Raw genomic sequence first — 15,489 nt, forward strand, 5'->3', positions numbered from 1 at the left:
CTTCCACAAAAGGAGTCTGGGGCATCGACGGGGGAGAGAACTGGTAAAACCTTAAGAAAATATGTGTAGATGAATGTCCCAATACACTGAACATTCATACAGTTGTCCCTAAAAGGTGAGATTTCATCTTTGGCTTTTGATGTTTCCAGTCAGGAAGGTCTCCAGAATAAACGTGTCCAAACTATCTATTTCGGCTATAGCGCAAGGAGAATTTTACTCCAGTAATTTAAAGCATTTTACTGCTGTGAGGTTAAGGGGAGGGAACTCCTCTTCACACAGCAGAAATTTGTCATAGAAAAGCAAGCCCTAAAAACATGATTTCAGTATTTAAAAACTCACCAATACATAACAAGAAGCAGCCAGCCAATCTAAAAATAGATCTTTCTTTAATGTAACCCTCATGGGGAAGTACCTAAAATGGTCCACCTGTAAACGCTGGATTAGCGGAGCTTTATAAACTGTGACAAGGGATTTAGAAAACACCATCACACACCACCGCTGCTTCCCCCCATGATACATAAAAGCATTAAATGCTTAGGGAAGAAGCCACTAACAAAGCTGAGCGGGAGGAAGGGAAGGAAAGAGAGAGGGAGCTCTGGGGTTTTTTTAAGCTGTGCTTGCTCCTTCCCCTACTTAAATTAAATTAAAAAAGCAGAGAGAGAGAGAGAGAGAGAGAGAGAGTTGCTAGTTGCTGATGTCATCTAAGTGCTAACATTAATCACTCACAGCATCACTGGTACGGGCACAAGAGCATATAACAGGGATGTTCAGGCAGTACACTGTCCAAGGGGAGGCAAGCAGGAGAAGGGGAATAAGACATTATTTTTTTCTCCTGTATACTCTTTGAAAAGCAAGGCAACGGCATCTTTAGACAAGATGTGCTCTTGCATGAATTTCAGTGGAAAAGACAAAGAAACCATGCCACCAGCAGCATCTGAGAAAAAAACTGAAAGCACCAAGCAATAAGAATTCAGTCCAGGGAATCTGAGGGGAAGAAAAAACAAACTGGAAAGCAGAGATCAGGCAGGAAATAACTCATGTGAAAAAGGATACAGAAAATTTAGCGTTTATGTCAGTTTTGCAGCAGCATCACCGTATGAAAATTGTGGTCTGAAATTTCCATCAGGAAGTGACAGTAAGTACTGCCTTTATAATCTATAAAACATCAAATGGGTTTCCCAAATATTTACATGCCAGTAATTATATATCTTCTAATAACTGATGTTTTGTAATAATTAAAAAAACAGTATTATTGTTGTTTAATTAAAATCCTAACATTCAACTTAGAAAACGCTGAGGATGAAATTATTAGGTAGATGACAAAATGTGTCTAATAAGTTTATTCGATGACAAACTCAATACCTTTATATTACTGCTGTATCAAAAAGGGTGCACTTACCACATGAATAGAAAGGCAGCGTCTACCCAGATCAGTCATATCTAAGATTTTACATCATTTTCTTCCCACTTCCCAGTAAGTATAATCCAAAAGCCTTGAGCAACGATTTTCATACATAAACAGTCACAGAATTCTTACTATTAATGTAATGTAACAATCAAGATCCCGTTAAAATAATATATATTTTGCCAGCCTCCTATCTAGTATAAAATACAATAAAAGTATTACAGAATAATTTCAGAATGTTATGAGCAAATGTTATGAGCTTTCTTGATCAGCAAAATTTTCAATAGTATATTGTTATTTAGCTAGAAGACTTAACATCTGAAACCTGACCATTAAAAAAAAATTAATTTTTATAATGAAGTCATAAACAATGAAATACAGTGTTACTGTGATGGGAATTTATGTCCATAAAAAAGCAAGAAACTTTCACAGTGAAGAAAACTTTCACATGAGTGCCACTAGAAGCTGAGTATTAAACTACACGAGAATCAGATTAAATTTCCAAAGTGGGCTCTTTTGAAAAAGTTACCCTCACAACTGTAAAATAAAATAACCCCCACCCAACGAATGAAAATATCCACTGGCTGTTATTAAGGTTTGTTTTGCTATAAAATAACGATTTTAATGAAAAGTCTACCAAGGCAGAAGCCAACTTTTTGTCCTGAAAGGAAGATATCCTTAACAGAAGCATTCAGAAAATTGCAGAAAAAAGATGTTTTCTTTACACTATTTACAGTGGTAACACAAACTCAGAATCTCAAAATACTGGCAGGTTTTCTAATGTTAATTTTATTATGAGGAGGAGTATTAGTTCAAGGCAGACAGGCTATGGAATTACATACAATCACATAGCACAGAAAAGAGTATTAATTATTTTTTTAAAAAACACTATCTATCCAAAGGGTATCCTATAGTGAAAGCTGTACTTCACCAACTAAGCCTAGCTTGAGAAAGCTTTTCCAAGAGGCTGACTAGCATCAAGACTAAATATTGTGATACTGATGCCACCAATGAACCATCATCACAGCCACTGCACTAGCAGTGGCTACATGTGTGCTAGCTCACAAGCAAAAAATGGAGAGTATCGACAGGTAAGAAACTAATGTAAAATTATATTGGAGACAAAATAATATCTGGGATGTTTCCATGTACTGTTTTGTTTTTCAATTGACTGTGACAGGCAAAAATCAAGACTTGTGGATGGCCAGAGGAATTTATCCCTCAAGATCCACTCCTGCGACCTCTCACTTGCCACTTAACATAAGAAAATTCACTGCTCACAAAAGCAAGCTTTGAGATTATGGAAAACACCAAATAAATAAAATAAAATGCAAGATACTCAGACTAGAGAGAAAAGCAAATGCTGCATTTCTTTCCTTTAAAAAGCAAACAAACAAATCCAAACCCCACTTATCAACATACTCATTAGACAAGTGTTCTGTGTGACAGGTAAGGAGGTAATTAGTTAGATGGTCAATCTGTCAGTCTTTAGTTTAATGCCAAACCAGACAGCGGTTCAATTCAGTTTAGATTTCAAAGACCTTTTTTTATGAGAGTTTGACTCATAACATAAAATTATCTTAAATATCAAGCTTTTTTTTCCTATTAGAAATGTTTGTTCTATTAAAAAGAATAGTCCAGCATTGCTCCAAAGGAGAGAGGCATTTATAAATGCATCTGTTTAAACTTCTGATCATTTGTTTTTCCCTGTGGGAGGGTTATATATTTCAGAAGCACAAAGCATATTCACTTCTCCCCTTTATAGTCTTGAAGAGGTTTTGTTTCCCTTAATGTTACCTAACCACATATTCCTTAACACAGAAGTATCCAGGGACCTTATTCAAGTGACTGTCCCAAATACGTAGGCAGCGTGTATATCGAAGTTGACATAGATGCAAATTTTGAACAGGGTGCTGAAGGCCAACATTCCCATTGCAAGCGCAGTCATCTGAAAAAAAACCTGTGAATGGAAGTGGCTCCCCAACTGCAAATTCTGCAAAACACACTGTCTTTCACGGAGACAAGAGACAACTGATCACCTGGGCAGGCAGCAGCTCTGGTTGAATTTCTATAAGCATGTATCTAGCCTTTTGCTTGGGAAAAAAAGTACACAGTTTAAAATACTCCAAACTTTATGAACTGCCAACTCTCACTTTGACACAGCAGTACCAACAATAAGAGCACAGCTGCCTAATAAACTCCTTTCCTAAATTACAGAGCACTACGATTAAGATCCACACAACATCTCCAGTGCTGCAACTTCTCAGTTACCTCCCTGGGAAACGAACATCTTCCCTTTCCACAGCAAGATCAGCATCGGGAGAGATAAAAACCTACCTAAGCAACATCCAGATGGGAATAACCGTACAAAACATCACAGGAAACACGGCAATGGTAATTTGGCCAAAAATGGCCAGTTGTGCCGACAGCTTTTACAGCGTCATGTACCACCCTAACTGGAACAGCATGCTATCGAGTTACTCGAGAAAGAGCTTTCAGAAGGAAGAGAGAGTGCCCGCCAGTCGCTCCTCCTTTGTGGTTGAAAACCTAACTCCACTGACAACATACATCGTGTGTGTGACTTGCCAGTCCGCAAACCCCTCCAGCGACCAGTGCCGAGTCTTTAACACGCTGGAACGAGACCCAGCATCCAGGAGCAACACCAAGAAAGAGCTGGCACTGGGCATCTGGCTTGCCAGCAGCATCCTGCTCCTCATTATCGCTGCTATCCTCCTCTATGGCTGCCTGCATGTCCTGTGCCGCAGGAGACGCGAGCGTTTGCAAGGGCGAAACGGGACCTCCGAACAAGACCACGGGAAGGCATGGCCCAAAAGCCCGACATATGCGTCGGAGGAGCTCGGCATGCAGAGCCAACTGATGCAGGACACAGAGGAAAAGCATCCAGGTGGCATTCAGCTGGCCACAATTATACAGAATCCCTCAGCGGGCAAGGAACCCGTCATGCCGACTTGCAAAAGCCGAGAACGAGTGCCAGCGACAGGACAGTGCTCTGCTATAAATTAGAAACCTTTTGTCAGGGAGGAGATTTTTACTACATACAACAACCCAACTGCTTCAAACGCATCGTATACTTTGTCACCGTTCACAACAGGGAGCTCTGACTGCTAACCGCAGTGCTCCCAGCCTGTACCTCCGGTGTCACATCCCCTTCCATCAGCCCGGACACAGTCAGAGGTATTCAGAGGCAAAGGTCCAGATTCCCAAGAAGTGAGCACTTCAGCCGCACTCCGTTATTTAAAAATGAAGCATGTAGCAAATAATTGGTTTACATTTTGAGGGAATTTTTTCGTTTCTTTTCTTTAGTCTAAAACAGCAAACAAATATAAAAATGAATCAAAAGTGACCAAGAGACTTCTTTTTTCCTAGCATAAATTAAAACTGAGTAGAAGTTTTCAGATGGCAACCCAGACTGTTACGCTACAGGCAACTGGAACGTACATACCGAGTGCAGTGGTTTGCCAGTGTGAGTTTTACCCCCACAATCCCAACTGCTTCTCAAACTACACGCTACAAACTATTACACCCAGACTACGCACTTCACCAGCCATGGTCCTCTCCATAGCTCCCATCTGAATGAGGTCAATCTCACACGTAAGCTAAACTCACCAGGATTTTAATGGTAACCTTTCGCCCACCTTTGAAATCCCCCTTGGTCTAAAAACATCTGCAACATAGCGACTCTGTAAAGACACTTTTAATGAAACTAAGGGAATGTCCTGGGTTATCGTATTTTGCGCTCTTCTGTACCCACCACAAGCCACCTTCTGCTCCCACCACAAGCTACTTTCTGCTCTGTGGGCAAGTGATTCCCTGTAGAGGAAACGGAGTTCAGAGAAGCAACTCCTGCCCCTTCCTTCTCTCTTTCCCTTTCAGTTTTAATAATAAAACTCTTTCACCAAATGCAAATTTCTATCAAACCACACAGTACTTTTTGTGTAATGAAGGGGCAAGGAAGTAAAAGCACGCCGAAACACATTTTATTTTTGTAATAACCAAATCTGCCGATCATCTCGCTCAGCCTTGAGCTTCACGGCAAAGTGCCAAGAAAGGCCCTTCTGACAGAAATCTCTTCACTCTCACAACATGATGAGTCTTGTCTGGCTTACATGTATAAGTCACCCTGTTTTAAATCTCTTAAGTGCATTTGTGTTCCATAAATAAATAAATAAATAAGTCTTACTATTGCTGTATAGTATGGTATGTTTAAAAAACAAAGATACGCTGTGACTGCAGGCATTTTAAACTGCTACTGATACGAACGTGTGTGTAAAGTCAGATCTTGTTGATGCAGCTCGGTTGTACCCGTAAAGGCTGGAGAACTCCTGGCTGGGCAGCTGCCATCCCTTTCCACCGCGTCCTGGAAGCCAAGGTGGTGTACAATTTTGGCAAGAGAACACCCGCCAAGTACTTCACAGCAGGCAGCGGGTCTTTTCAGCTACACTATTTTGACAACATTTCCCACAACTTGAGAAAGATGTCAACTCTCATATTGCTAGGAAGACACAAGCTGGCATAAGTTTGCTGCATCATCTTTACTTTTTTTCTACTAGGATAGGCACGACACACAGAAACAAGTGCTGAATGGAGGCAAGTATTACTTTTAGAAAACACTTCAACAGGTGTCTTTATTGTGTTACGTTAGCAATAGGTGTTCCCCACCCCTTACATAGCATTTCTTCCAGCTGACACATGTTTTTCTTTGTCTTACACACCAGTCAAACTGTGAAGATGACAACAGATTACTGCTGTTTGAAATAAAGGTGTTTCATGAAACAGACACTGAAAAACTCTCTTCAGAGCATGAAGCCAGTGCTACAGGTTTACTGCCAAAAAGAGGCGGCTGAGTAGTGGGGACAGAAAACAATGCTTTAAAATCATCTTGTAATCAAATTAACGGTAACACTTCTCTGACGAGGGTTTCATCAAAGAGGGAAAAGATTATTTTAATGTTAAAGGGATGGAGCCAAGAGACATATATTCTCTTTGCCAACATCCTGGGCCCTTGAAAACCTGTTTACTTTTATGCATCTCTGTTTCTTTATGTGGGTTTTAAGGCAGTCCATATTTACATGCATTTATATGTTATATACACATGTATATACCATACTGAGAACAAGGAGCAGTTCAGTCTTAAAGCAGTTTTGAGGCAATTCACCTACTGAATTTTGTTATTTATACACAAACACATATGTACAAAAAGATTACATATCAGATAGAGAAGGCAAGGATCTACCATGGAAAAGCTCCCAGGAATGGGATTTACCTCCTTTAAATATAAAACCATTCCACCCAAGCAGTTTACTGTGCACTACTTAGAGAAACATTTATATCACCTCACGAGCAATGGACCGTCTCGCACTCGCTGCAAATGAGCAATGCATAAGGAGTGCCATCTGACTTCTGCACTAAATTTGAAGAACTCATGTCATCACACACTCACAAAGCTATACGATTCTTTGTCTCTTGCTCATAAAGTGTTATTACAGATTCATTCAGGTTCATTCTGGCAATTCTGTGTTTTAGTAGTTCACTGTCCAGTTTTAACAGTGATCTAGTAAGGGGCAAACATTCTAAGTAATTACTAAACTGATACCAAGATGCAACATAGTGCAAATTGCTGTTAATTTGTGCATCAGCAGTAGATAAAAACCATTATATTTACATTGAGAAGTATTTTCCAAAGGGGTCTTTTTTCACAAAACAAATGAGTTAGCATCTACAAAATGCAGAAGACATACAAACATGAAGATCTTTGGAAAATGTTGTACAAGCCAGAAAGGAAGCTCTTAAATTCCGGCCTACACAACCTCTATAAACCCAGGTACTTCATTAATGTGCAAAGTTAGTTTTGAATCCCCAGAAAAGACTCTTTCTTCTATGTACATTATTAAGTATTTTATGCACCCAGACCATGTTGCCAAATTTCAGTCTGCTAACATTCATTTCATGAATCCTACACACACTTCACCTAAGTAAAGGGATTTCAATGACCATGCTCAATGAGCTTTTAAAATAACTCCAGCTCACTTAAAAGGCTGATGAGCTTTTGCAGGTCAGCTCCTTAGCACCTGACAGCTCTGCTCAGGAGAAGCAAGTTGTACCTGTGGGTTTCTGTTTTGCTAATTGGATGAAGATACCGGTCAGAAAACTTTAGATGCAACAGAGAATGTGGACACAACTGTCTATGCTAAGCATCAATACACATTAGTATAGACCAAATGCTTTGATCCATTTAGAAATATATGAGACTATGTGAACACTTTGAGATTAAAACTAAAAATGTCTTTAATTAGTCTTAAGAACATTGCGCATGCAAAGCTTCTGCACAGAGAGTGTTTAGCCATTACAGACCAATACATGCATGTACGAGTGTACATATGCACAAGAAACCATAATGCTCTTGTCTTGACCTAAATAAACACCATGGATTGCTAAAAAAACCAAAAAAAACACAAACAAAAAAAAAACCAACCACAAAACGCAACAACAAAAAAGTCCAACAAGAAAAATAAAAAGTCATATTCCTTGGCTATATGGTCAATACAAAGTGCTCATCTGAATATCTTGAGTAGTTCAAGAACTCGAAAAAGACAATAAAATAAAAAGTACATAGCTACTCCATACCTCACTATTATCCAGTCAGGAGGCAATTCAACAATATAACCGTTAAAGGACCCAAACAGGGACGTGCTCTGTGACAAGCCTCGCTATATAGTACACAGAATAATATCATGCAATTATATCACACGCTAGAATGTGTAGCCTCTATCACATAAGAATTACTATCTGTTACTTGCTATATAGAGTAGAAATGTCCTCCTAAAATTTCCTCAATTCCAAAATACATTAGATTCAATAATAAAAACATACTCTTGTAGAAATTTAAAACTACAGAGAGTCAGGAATATTTGCTAATATAGGCATATGTAGTTATGAAACTTGCTCCAGAAATGCATCTAAGAATCCCCTCGATTGCTTCTGCTCATATAGAAAAATAAACAGATTTATGAAAGTGTATAGCTCTCAGAGTAAAGATTACTAAACTCATTTTAATAATGTAACCTGACTGATAAAAAAGGGTTTCCCAGTTAATTCTCTGTCACTCACCCCACTGTATCATCACTTTGATAAATTAAGTTAGCAATCTCTACTAAATTCAGTGGGGTTTTTGCTCTTTACACTGCATCTGGTGAATTCCTAAAATAGTAAGGAACACAATAACTCTAATGTCAGAAAATCCCACCTTCCTATAATTTACTGTTCCCTGTTGGAGAACAATTATATAAAACACTATTCACAGTACCAGACAATCAGCTGTCACATTCCACGTTAAAGACATGTGAATCCTTTTCCACCTCCTTTACGTTTTAAAAGCATGGAAATTTTACAAATGCAGCAGATATATTAGGACTGAAATTTGTAACTTCTGAGCTATCTCTTCAGCTCTCAAAAACTAGCTTGCTGGGCAAATCATTTCACAGAGATTGCACCTTATATCTAGTATATGATGTGCAGAAAATAACAGTAAGACAAGGACTAATTACGCTCATGTTTCAGTAGGAGCTAGATAATGAAAGTAGCTAGACATGAAAATGACACAGCACACTTGCATAGATTACAAGGATAATTGAGTATATAATTTTAAAGCTTTCTTTACTCAACAATCCTCTAACTTGATCCTTATATTTTTATTGATCTTTTCTATACTTTTATTTTGCATACCTGATACTCAAGAAAACAATGCAAAATTAAGAGTGACGTCTTGTTAAATATTCTCAAATGATTTGCTGAAGATACCACTGCTGGTTTTTACTGCTGTCGGAAGCAGATCAATATTTCTGACTGGATATTAAAAATGCAGTTGTATGTTAATGTGCTATGCCTTTAACTGTCGTTAAGACTCGGGTAATAATTCTGAAGCGTAAGAAAATAAATCTGCAGTGATCAGGGAGAATAAATCTATCCCTCCAACATACAATACTGCACACATGAGCATAGCATTGGTCCTGTGAATACAGGTTAACTTTCCTCACTTGGGTAACTCCATGAAAGCCCGCGACTATTCTCATGTGCCAAGTACTCTCTCACCTTGTCACCCACATAAGCTCCTTTCCAACCTCAGTATTGGGCATTGCTTAAGGCACAGAGTACGTGACTGCATATCTTGTACGCTTCTGTTGAAACCTTGCATAAACCTTCTAGGCACTCCTAATCTGCAAAGCAAGAAAGATGATTCTAATACAGGAGATGAGATGGCCAGAAGGCCAAGTTCATCACAACGACTTTGAGGTCCTTGGGTTGAAGTTGCCAAAGAAATGCTATTTTTTTTTTCCAAATAATTTAAGCAGTTTGGTATCTGATAGCTTAGGATGGTCAGAATATATTCCTTTTAAGTCAGATAACATTGACTTGTTATCTGAAGCATTTTTCCTTATCTGTTCCTTTTTCTCCTGCCATCACAGTCTTCATCACTGTAACAAGGGAGCAGCTGCACCCAAGATGGGCTTGTGTTCTCACTTTACCAGATGACTAATTAATTTTTTCGTTGAGTCTGCTCTGCCACTGTAAGCAACTGTGAAATGCAAAGTGGTTGAGAGAAGGACTTATTTTTAGCTATGTCAGCTAAGACTAACCAGCAGACTAATCACTTGCACTCTGGATGAAACATATGGTGAGCTTCACAGCAAAGTCTGAAAAAAAGCTTATGTTGAATTTAAAATACAAAAAATATGTGAGTCCATTTTCAATAACTTTCATATTCCATAATTTCTAGAATTAAAGAAGATACCTTTAAACATTAGCAAACCATAAATACAAAGGGAATTAAATCCAACCTTTGATCCATAGAGATACTGCGGCTGTGCGTTAGGCTGCTTATCTCTCTGAAACTCCTGAGAAAACGGTAGCACAGTCCGAACAAATCTATAAAAACAAAAATAATAATTCATTAATTGTACTTAGGTTAGTAGGTGTGCGCCTAATGCACCTTACCCTGTATAATACTGCTTTTGTCTACATATAAAACCAAAGCCAGACCGGTAGCCTTTAAGCCCAAGTTGAAACTGGGGAAGCACATAGCCTGCATTGCCCAAAAGCCTGGACACAAATCATAATGCACTTCTCCATCACTTACTGGAACCCTGTTCTTCCAGTGGCGTGAAGGGTCCCAAAATATTTCTCACCTCTACTCTAGCGCAGCCCAGCAAAAAAAGAATCAACTAACAAAGTAGCAATAGCCTCTTACAGAGAGTAAGGAAGTTCCTTGTGCTTCCAAAATTAAGTCCTTCAGAATGAACTACACCTTCAAAGAGGAACATGACATTTCTATTTAATGTTTTGGAGCTTTTCCCCCCCAAAGAAACTCACAGCAGGAGAAATACTTTAGGTTAATAGCTTTTAAAAAAAAAGTCAGGAGGAAGGGTATAATCCTTGTAGCAAAATTAATGTTTCAAAAGTTGGATCATACTTCAGTGTGAGCATGTACCAATATAAATCATGTTTAGCTTTACCTTTGTCATCTTCTTAACAACATACAAGAGAACTACAGAGATATGGAGTACTGCAAAAGATAGGATCAAATGGCCCACTCCAAACAGGGCCCCAGAGTCTAAAGAACGGTGCTGGGGCAGAACTCTGCAGGCACGAGTCCTCTCATGAACAAGCAGCACACACCTACTCCCCTGATGTTGCCTGTTAACTCTGTAATGCACATTTTGCAGCATGACAGTTTTAGCGCAGGAAGAAGTTACTAAACATCTATTACAATTCTGATTCTGCTTAACTTTACCAAACCAAGCAAAATGATTGGTGCGTGTGTTTATGGGTTGGATGGCTACTTTATTTTTTTAACTTGATAAAAAGGATTTCTTGGTAAATTGTGCAAAACTGTACAGAGGGAAGAGGAAAACCAGCTATTTAAGAAGTGTACATCAAATGTTTGTATCAGATCAGGCTGTTCTGAGTGACAGCTGAGTAAAATAAATATATCTAGGAAAAGGCTTCAGGAAAGGAAGTTTGCAGTGCATTATAGTATCACAAGATACAATTATATCTTGACTTAGTTTTGTTTAAAATGTGTTTGAATTTAATCAACACAAAATAAATGCTTCATTAATAATTCTTCCTAGAAAGAACATAGACATTATATTTTTAATACATTCATTTTCTAGCTGAAAACAAAACCAGACATGCCAATTAAAAATTGTTTCACCCAAACATGTATAAATTGCACCATGTTGCTTATAATTGTTTCCACTGTGTTTTATTTCTGAGTAATCCAAATCATGCTGGTGAGAATCTATACCTTCAGGACAAGGTTTTCTGTATTTTTCTAACCTGCTCAAAAATAGGTATACCCACAGTTTCAGCTACTTGTTCGTATGTATTTTATCCCTGTCTTTCCAAAAGCACTTGTACTTGCTGAAGTCCAGAAAGTGCTTATATTTAGAGCTTTTGAGAAAAAAAAAATCATTTACGTGTATTATTTTTGATATTACATACACATAATTCAAATCTCCTTACATTTACATTTCCTCAGTTTACAAGTTTCCCCCCTTTCCTCACTTCCATAGCAACTGAAAACTTCCTCTTGAGATTACTTAAATCTGTTCTCTGCACAGATACTTCATTAACAAGTTTACCAGAGATGTTGTAAACATTTGATGGAATTCAAAGTAATTTGCAACATATAACAGTCACAGAGATTATTCACACTTCTTTCTCTCCAAATCCTATTCCTTTTTAAACCGACATCAATTTTCAAGCCCTAAGAAAATCTCTAAAATTAAAGAAATCAAAAGAGATACCATGTCATTTGAGATAAGACTGGGTTTCAGCGTGCAGACATATTGAGCAAGAACTGATTTGTTATCACTAAATTAAAACCCTCACAAGGAAAAGAGTGTTTCAGAATATAAATGTGGGTGCATCCCATGACTTGGGAAGCTGTAACAATTATTCTTTCTCTTTTCAAAAAGGTATTATGAATATATTTGAACTACAGTGTCATTAGTGTCTGGGAACTAACCAGTCAGACTGTACTTGAGTTGAGAAGAAATCACAGCCTCAGAAATCAAATACCAGAGAAATACTTCTGAGACACAGTCTCTAAGTTTCATTAGCTCTGTACAAGCACAAGTAACTCTTGTGTGTTCCCCAGTGCTCCTCTACATTCTTGGGAGTTTCTCCATGTCTAATGTTTTAGAATAGCAGCAAAATAACCTTAGAAGTTTCTTAAAGACTTGAAGCAAGCGCCCATTTTATACTTTCTTGAGGGACGTGGGGGAAAGATGCCGAGAGAGGAAGAAGAGGTTAAGGAAAGGAAGTTGGAACAAGAGATACAGTCACTTGGTATCTTGTGAAGTACTGAGGATACAACAGGGAAAATAGAGTCCATCGTTCTAGGAGGTATGTGACTAATCCTAAAATACCATTCAGATAAATATTAGAGATTTCTTCTCGCAAAACTAAGGGTTAGAAACCTTTACAGTTCAGCATCATCTGCTATTCTTCAAACTTTTTTCAACGGGGCGGGGTGTGTGTGTGTTTTCTTTTTGACATCCTGCTGGTTGGCTTCCTCCTGCTCCTCCTCCAAGAAACAGAAACATCTCTTTGAAGGACTGAAGCTCTTTGAATACCAATGTTAAAAAGCTAGGCAAATTTTTACTTTCCCTCAGATACTGATGGATGCAGGTTTTGGCATACTCCAAGATAATCAGTTCTTTTCATTTTTAATCAGTGTTGATGATCTCACAGCAATTTATCCATTTTAATCAACGCAGGTTGTAAGCAGTCAAAGCAGATTAAGCAGATGAAAAGCCTGCTGGCTTACCAAAGCTTTGCAACAGTGATTGCTAAAGGACAACATGAGCCCCGAAGTAAGTATTTTAGAGATCAAATCATTTTATATCGGTGTTTCTGCGATACCTACCAGGAAGTAGTTCAGAGTGAGCACTTTACAAACTAACCTAAATGATTCTATGATTCTAATTACCATAATCTATTTAAGAAAATAAGGAGAAATCTGAAAGAGACCCCTTCGGTCAATGAGCCTGCCTCCTTGCTACTGCAAGCACCATATCAGACAGACAATCTCATTCATAAACTTCCTGAGCTTCATCTCAGAATTAAAAGATATCACAATCCCCCCTCCCTGCTCATACAGAAAGTGTCCCTCTGCACTCCTGTCTAATTGGTATGAACACTTTTAACTCCCAGCCTTCTCAAATTAGCTTGTCCTGTCTACCAGATCTAAGGGTAGCCCTACACCTCCACTCTTAGTGAATGCTAGATCTACCTCACCCTTCTTGAAAATGAATGTCAAGATAGAGAGAACAGAGGGGTGCAAACTGAGGCGTGAGGAAACAGGAGACAAAACAGAGGATGAAAGAGTAATGGATATCCGCCACTCCATCACTATGACCTTTCACTTTGGCAGAAAGACTGGTTTTTTTTTTTAGGTAGGGGAAGATAAGGTGCTTGTTGTCAAATTTGATGGAGTATTTGACTACAGTCACCCCTACTTTGCATGATCCTATATAACTACACCATTTGGCTCTTTGTAGCAGAAACTAGGTAGTTTTCACTGCCAGTGATGATTTTCAGGTTTGCTCCAGCAGTGTCTGAAAGGGCTGAAAATTTTTCTGAACAGTGACTATCACAGAGTATATGCAAGACAAGAAGACACAGCTGTTCTCTTGTGAAAACTAGTCTCAAAAGCAGTATGAGAGAGACAGAGAGTTCGCAAGAGGAAGGGGAAGGCAGGCAGGAAGACCAAAAAAATCAAAAGCTGGTCTTTTTGTTCATTCTGTGACAAGTCTGTATCCTCAGAAGAAATATGTCATACTGCATTTGGGAGAGTGCTATATACATGAATTTTTAGCAGACAATACAGATTTGGATAATGTGTTGAGAGGAGATGGAGCTACAAGTCTGACTACTGTCTCAGGAAGCTTGTATCGTTTGTGTCAAGAAAACACAGAAAATCCTCAATCCAAATAAATGTCTAGGCTGTCTCACACTTGCTCCTCTGTTAGCCCTGAACACAAAATATGCTATCATGGAAGGAAAAGACCAGCTTAGAATTAGTAAAGAAAATAAGGCAGAAAAAGGAACACTACAGATAGTGGAAAAGGAACAAAGAACAAAAATTTAGAAGTTGTCCTTGTGTCATTTGAATCCTCTGGCCATCCCTAGTCCTCCTAACTCCACGAAGATACAGGGGAATGAAAAAAGTACAGACGCAGGCATAGGCATGACAAAGATTGCTGCTGTGGAAAGAGCTTTGGCTTGGAAAAACATGCAACTGAGGGCCAACATGAGAGAGGGCTCTTAAAAAAAATCCCAAGGAGCACAGAAGAGACAAGTGGGAAATGGCTGTTCATGGTCACTTTCAGTATAAGAACTGGCAGACAACAGCTGAGAGCAAACTAGAAGAGATACTTTTTCGTGCAGCACACAGCTCCACTGCAGACTCCTCACTACAGCACATCACAAATGTCAAAACCTCACATAGCTTTAAAAAAAGGACTGGACAAAGCAATGGGGGGGAAAAAACCAAACCACCTGTAAAGGGCCAGAAATGCACTAACATCCCACCATTTTTGTTTTACAGAAACACCTGATCGTTGCTAGAGGCCAGCACATTTCCTGGGAGAAAAATCACCACAAGCCTCCCTTGTTTTCATACTCGGCCTCTGCATGGCTGCTGCCAGCATCAGGACACTGGACTAGAGAGGGCTTTGACCTCACCTGCAATGCACGTACTCATGCCATTATCCAAAAGTTTGTTCTCTTTCTTTCCTGATCAACAACAAGTAGATTAAAAACACCCTTGGATTTCACTACTAATGCCCATCCACAGAGGTCCCCTTCCTCACCTCCCCATTCCTTCTCCACAAACTGTTGTGCCCGAGTCTGGACACAGCTGCGCAGCTGGCCAGCACTAATGAGACTTAATTTCAGAAAACTGGCAACTGCAATTATTAAATTGCTAAATCTTTTAATAGCAGCCTCACTGTTTAATCTCAGTACATTATCAAATATAAAAAAAAATTCCTAAGTCC

At 38.8% G+C, this 15,489-nt stretch overlaps 2 protein-coding genes across 2 annotated transcripts in view; one reads left to right on the forward strand and one right to left on the reverse strand.

Annotated features, from left to right (window-relative positions):
• CYFIP1 (cytoplasmic FMR1 interacting protein 1) overlaps positions 1 to 15,489 on the reverse strand; it is a 78,422-nt gene that overhangs the window by 20,486 nt on the left and 42,447 nt on the right. Inside the window, exon 23 of the mRNA XM_059820471.1 lies at positions 10,261 to 10,348. Within this exon, the coding sequence (XP_059676454.1) occupies positions 10,261 to 10,348 (88 nt within the window). The remainder of the gene's footprint in view (positions 1 to 10,260; positions 10,349 to 15,489) is intronic.
• On the forward strand, positions 3,758 to 4,429 carry LOC104261036 (fibronectin type III domain-containing protein 9). The gene has a single exon (XM_009816948.2). The coding sequence runs from the start codon at positions 3,758 to 3,760 to the stop codon at positions 4,427 to 4,429; it is 672 nt and encodes a 223-aa protein (XP_009815250.1).

The sequence above is a fragment of the Gavia stellata genome, chromosome 1 (genome assembly GCF_030936135.1).
Source record: "Gavia stellata isolate bGavSte3 chromosome 1, bGavSte3.hap2, whole genome shotgun sequence".
Taxonomy (NCBI): Eukaryota; Metazoa; Chordata; class Aves; order Gaviiformes; family Gaviidae; genus Gavia; species Gavia stellata.

Excerpts from the sequence above, each read along its gene's own strand:
- LOC104261036 (XM_009816948.2), top strand. The coding sequence starts at position 3,758 with ATGGGAATAACCGTACAAAACATCACAGGAAACACGGCAATGGTAATT.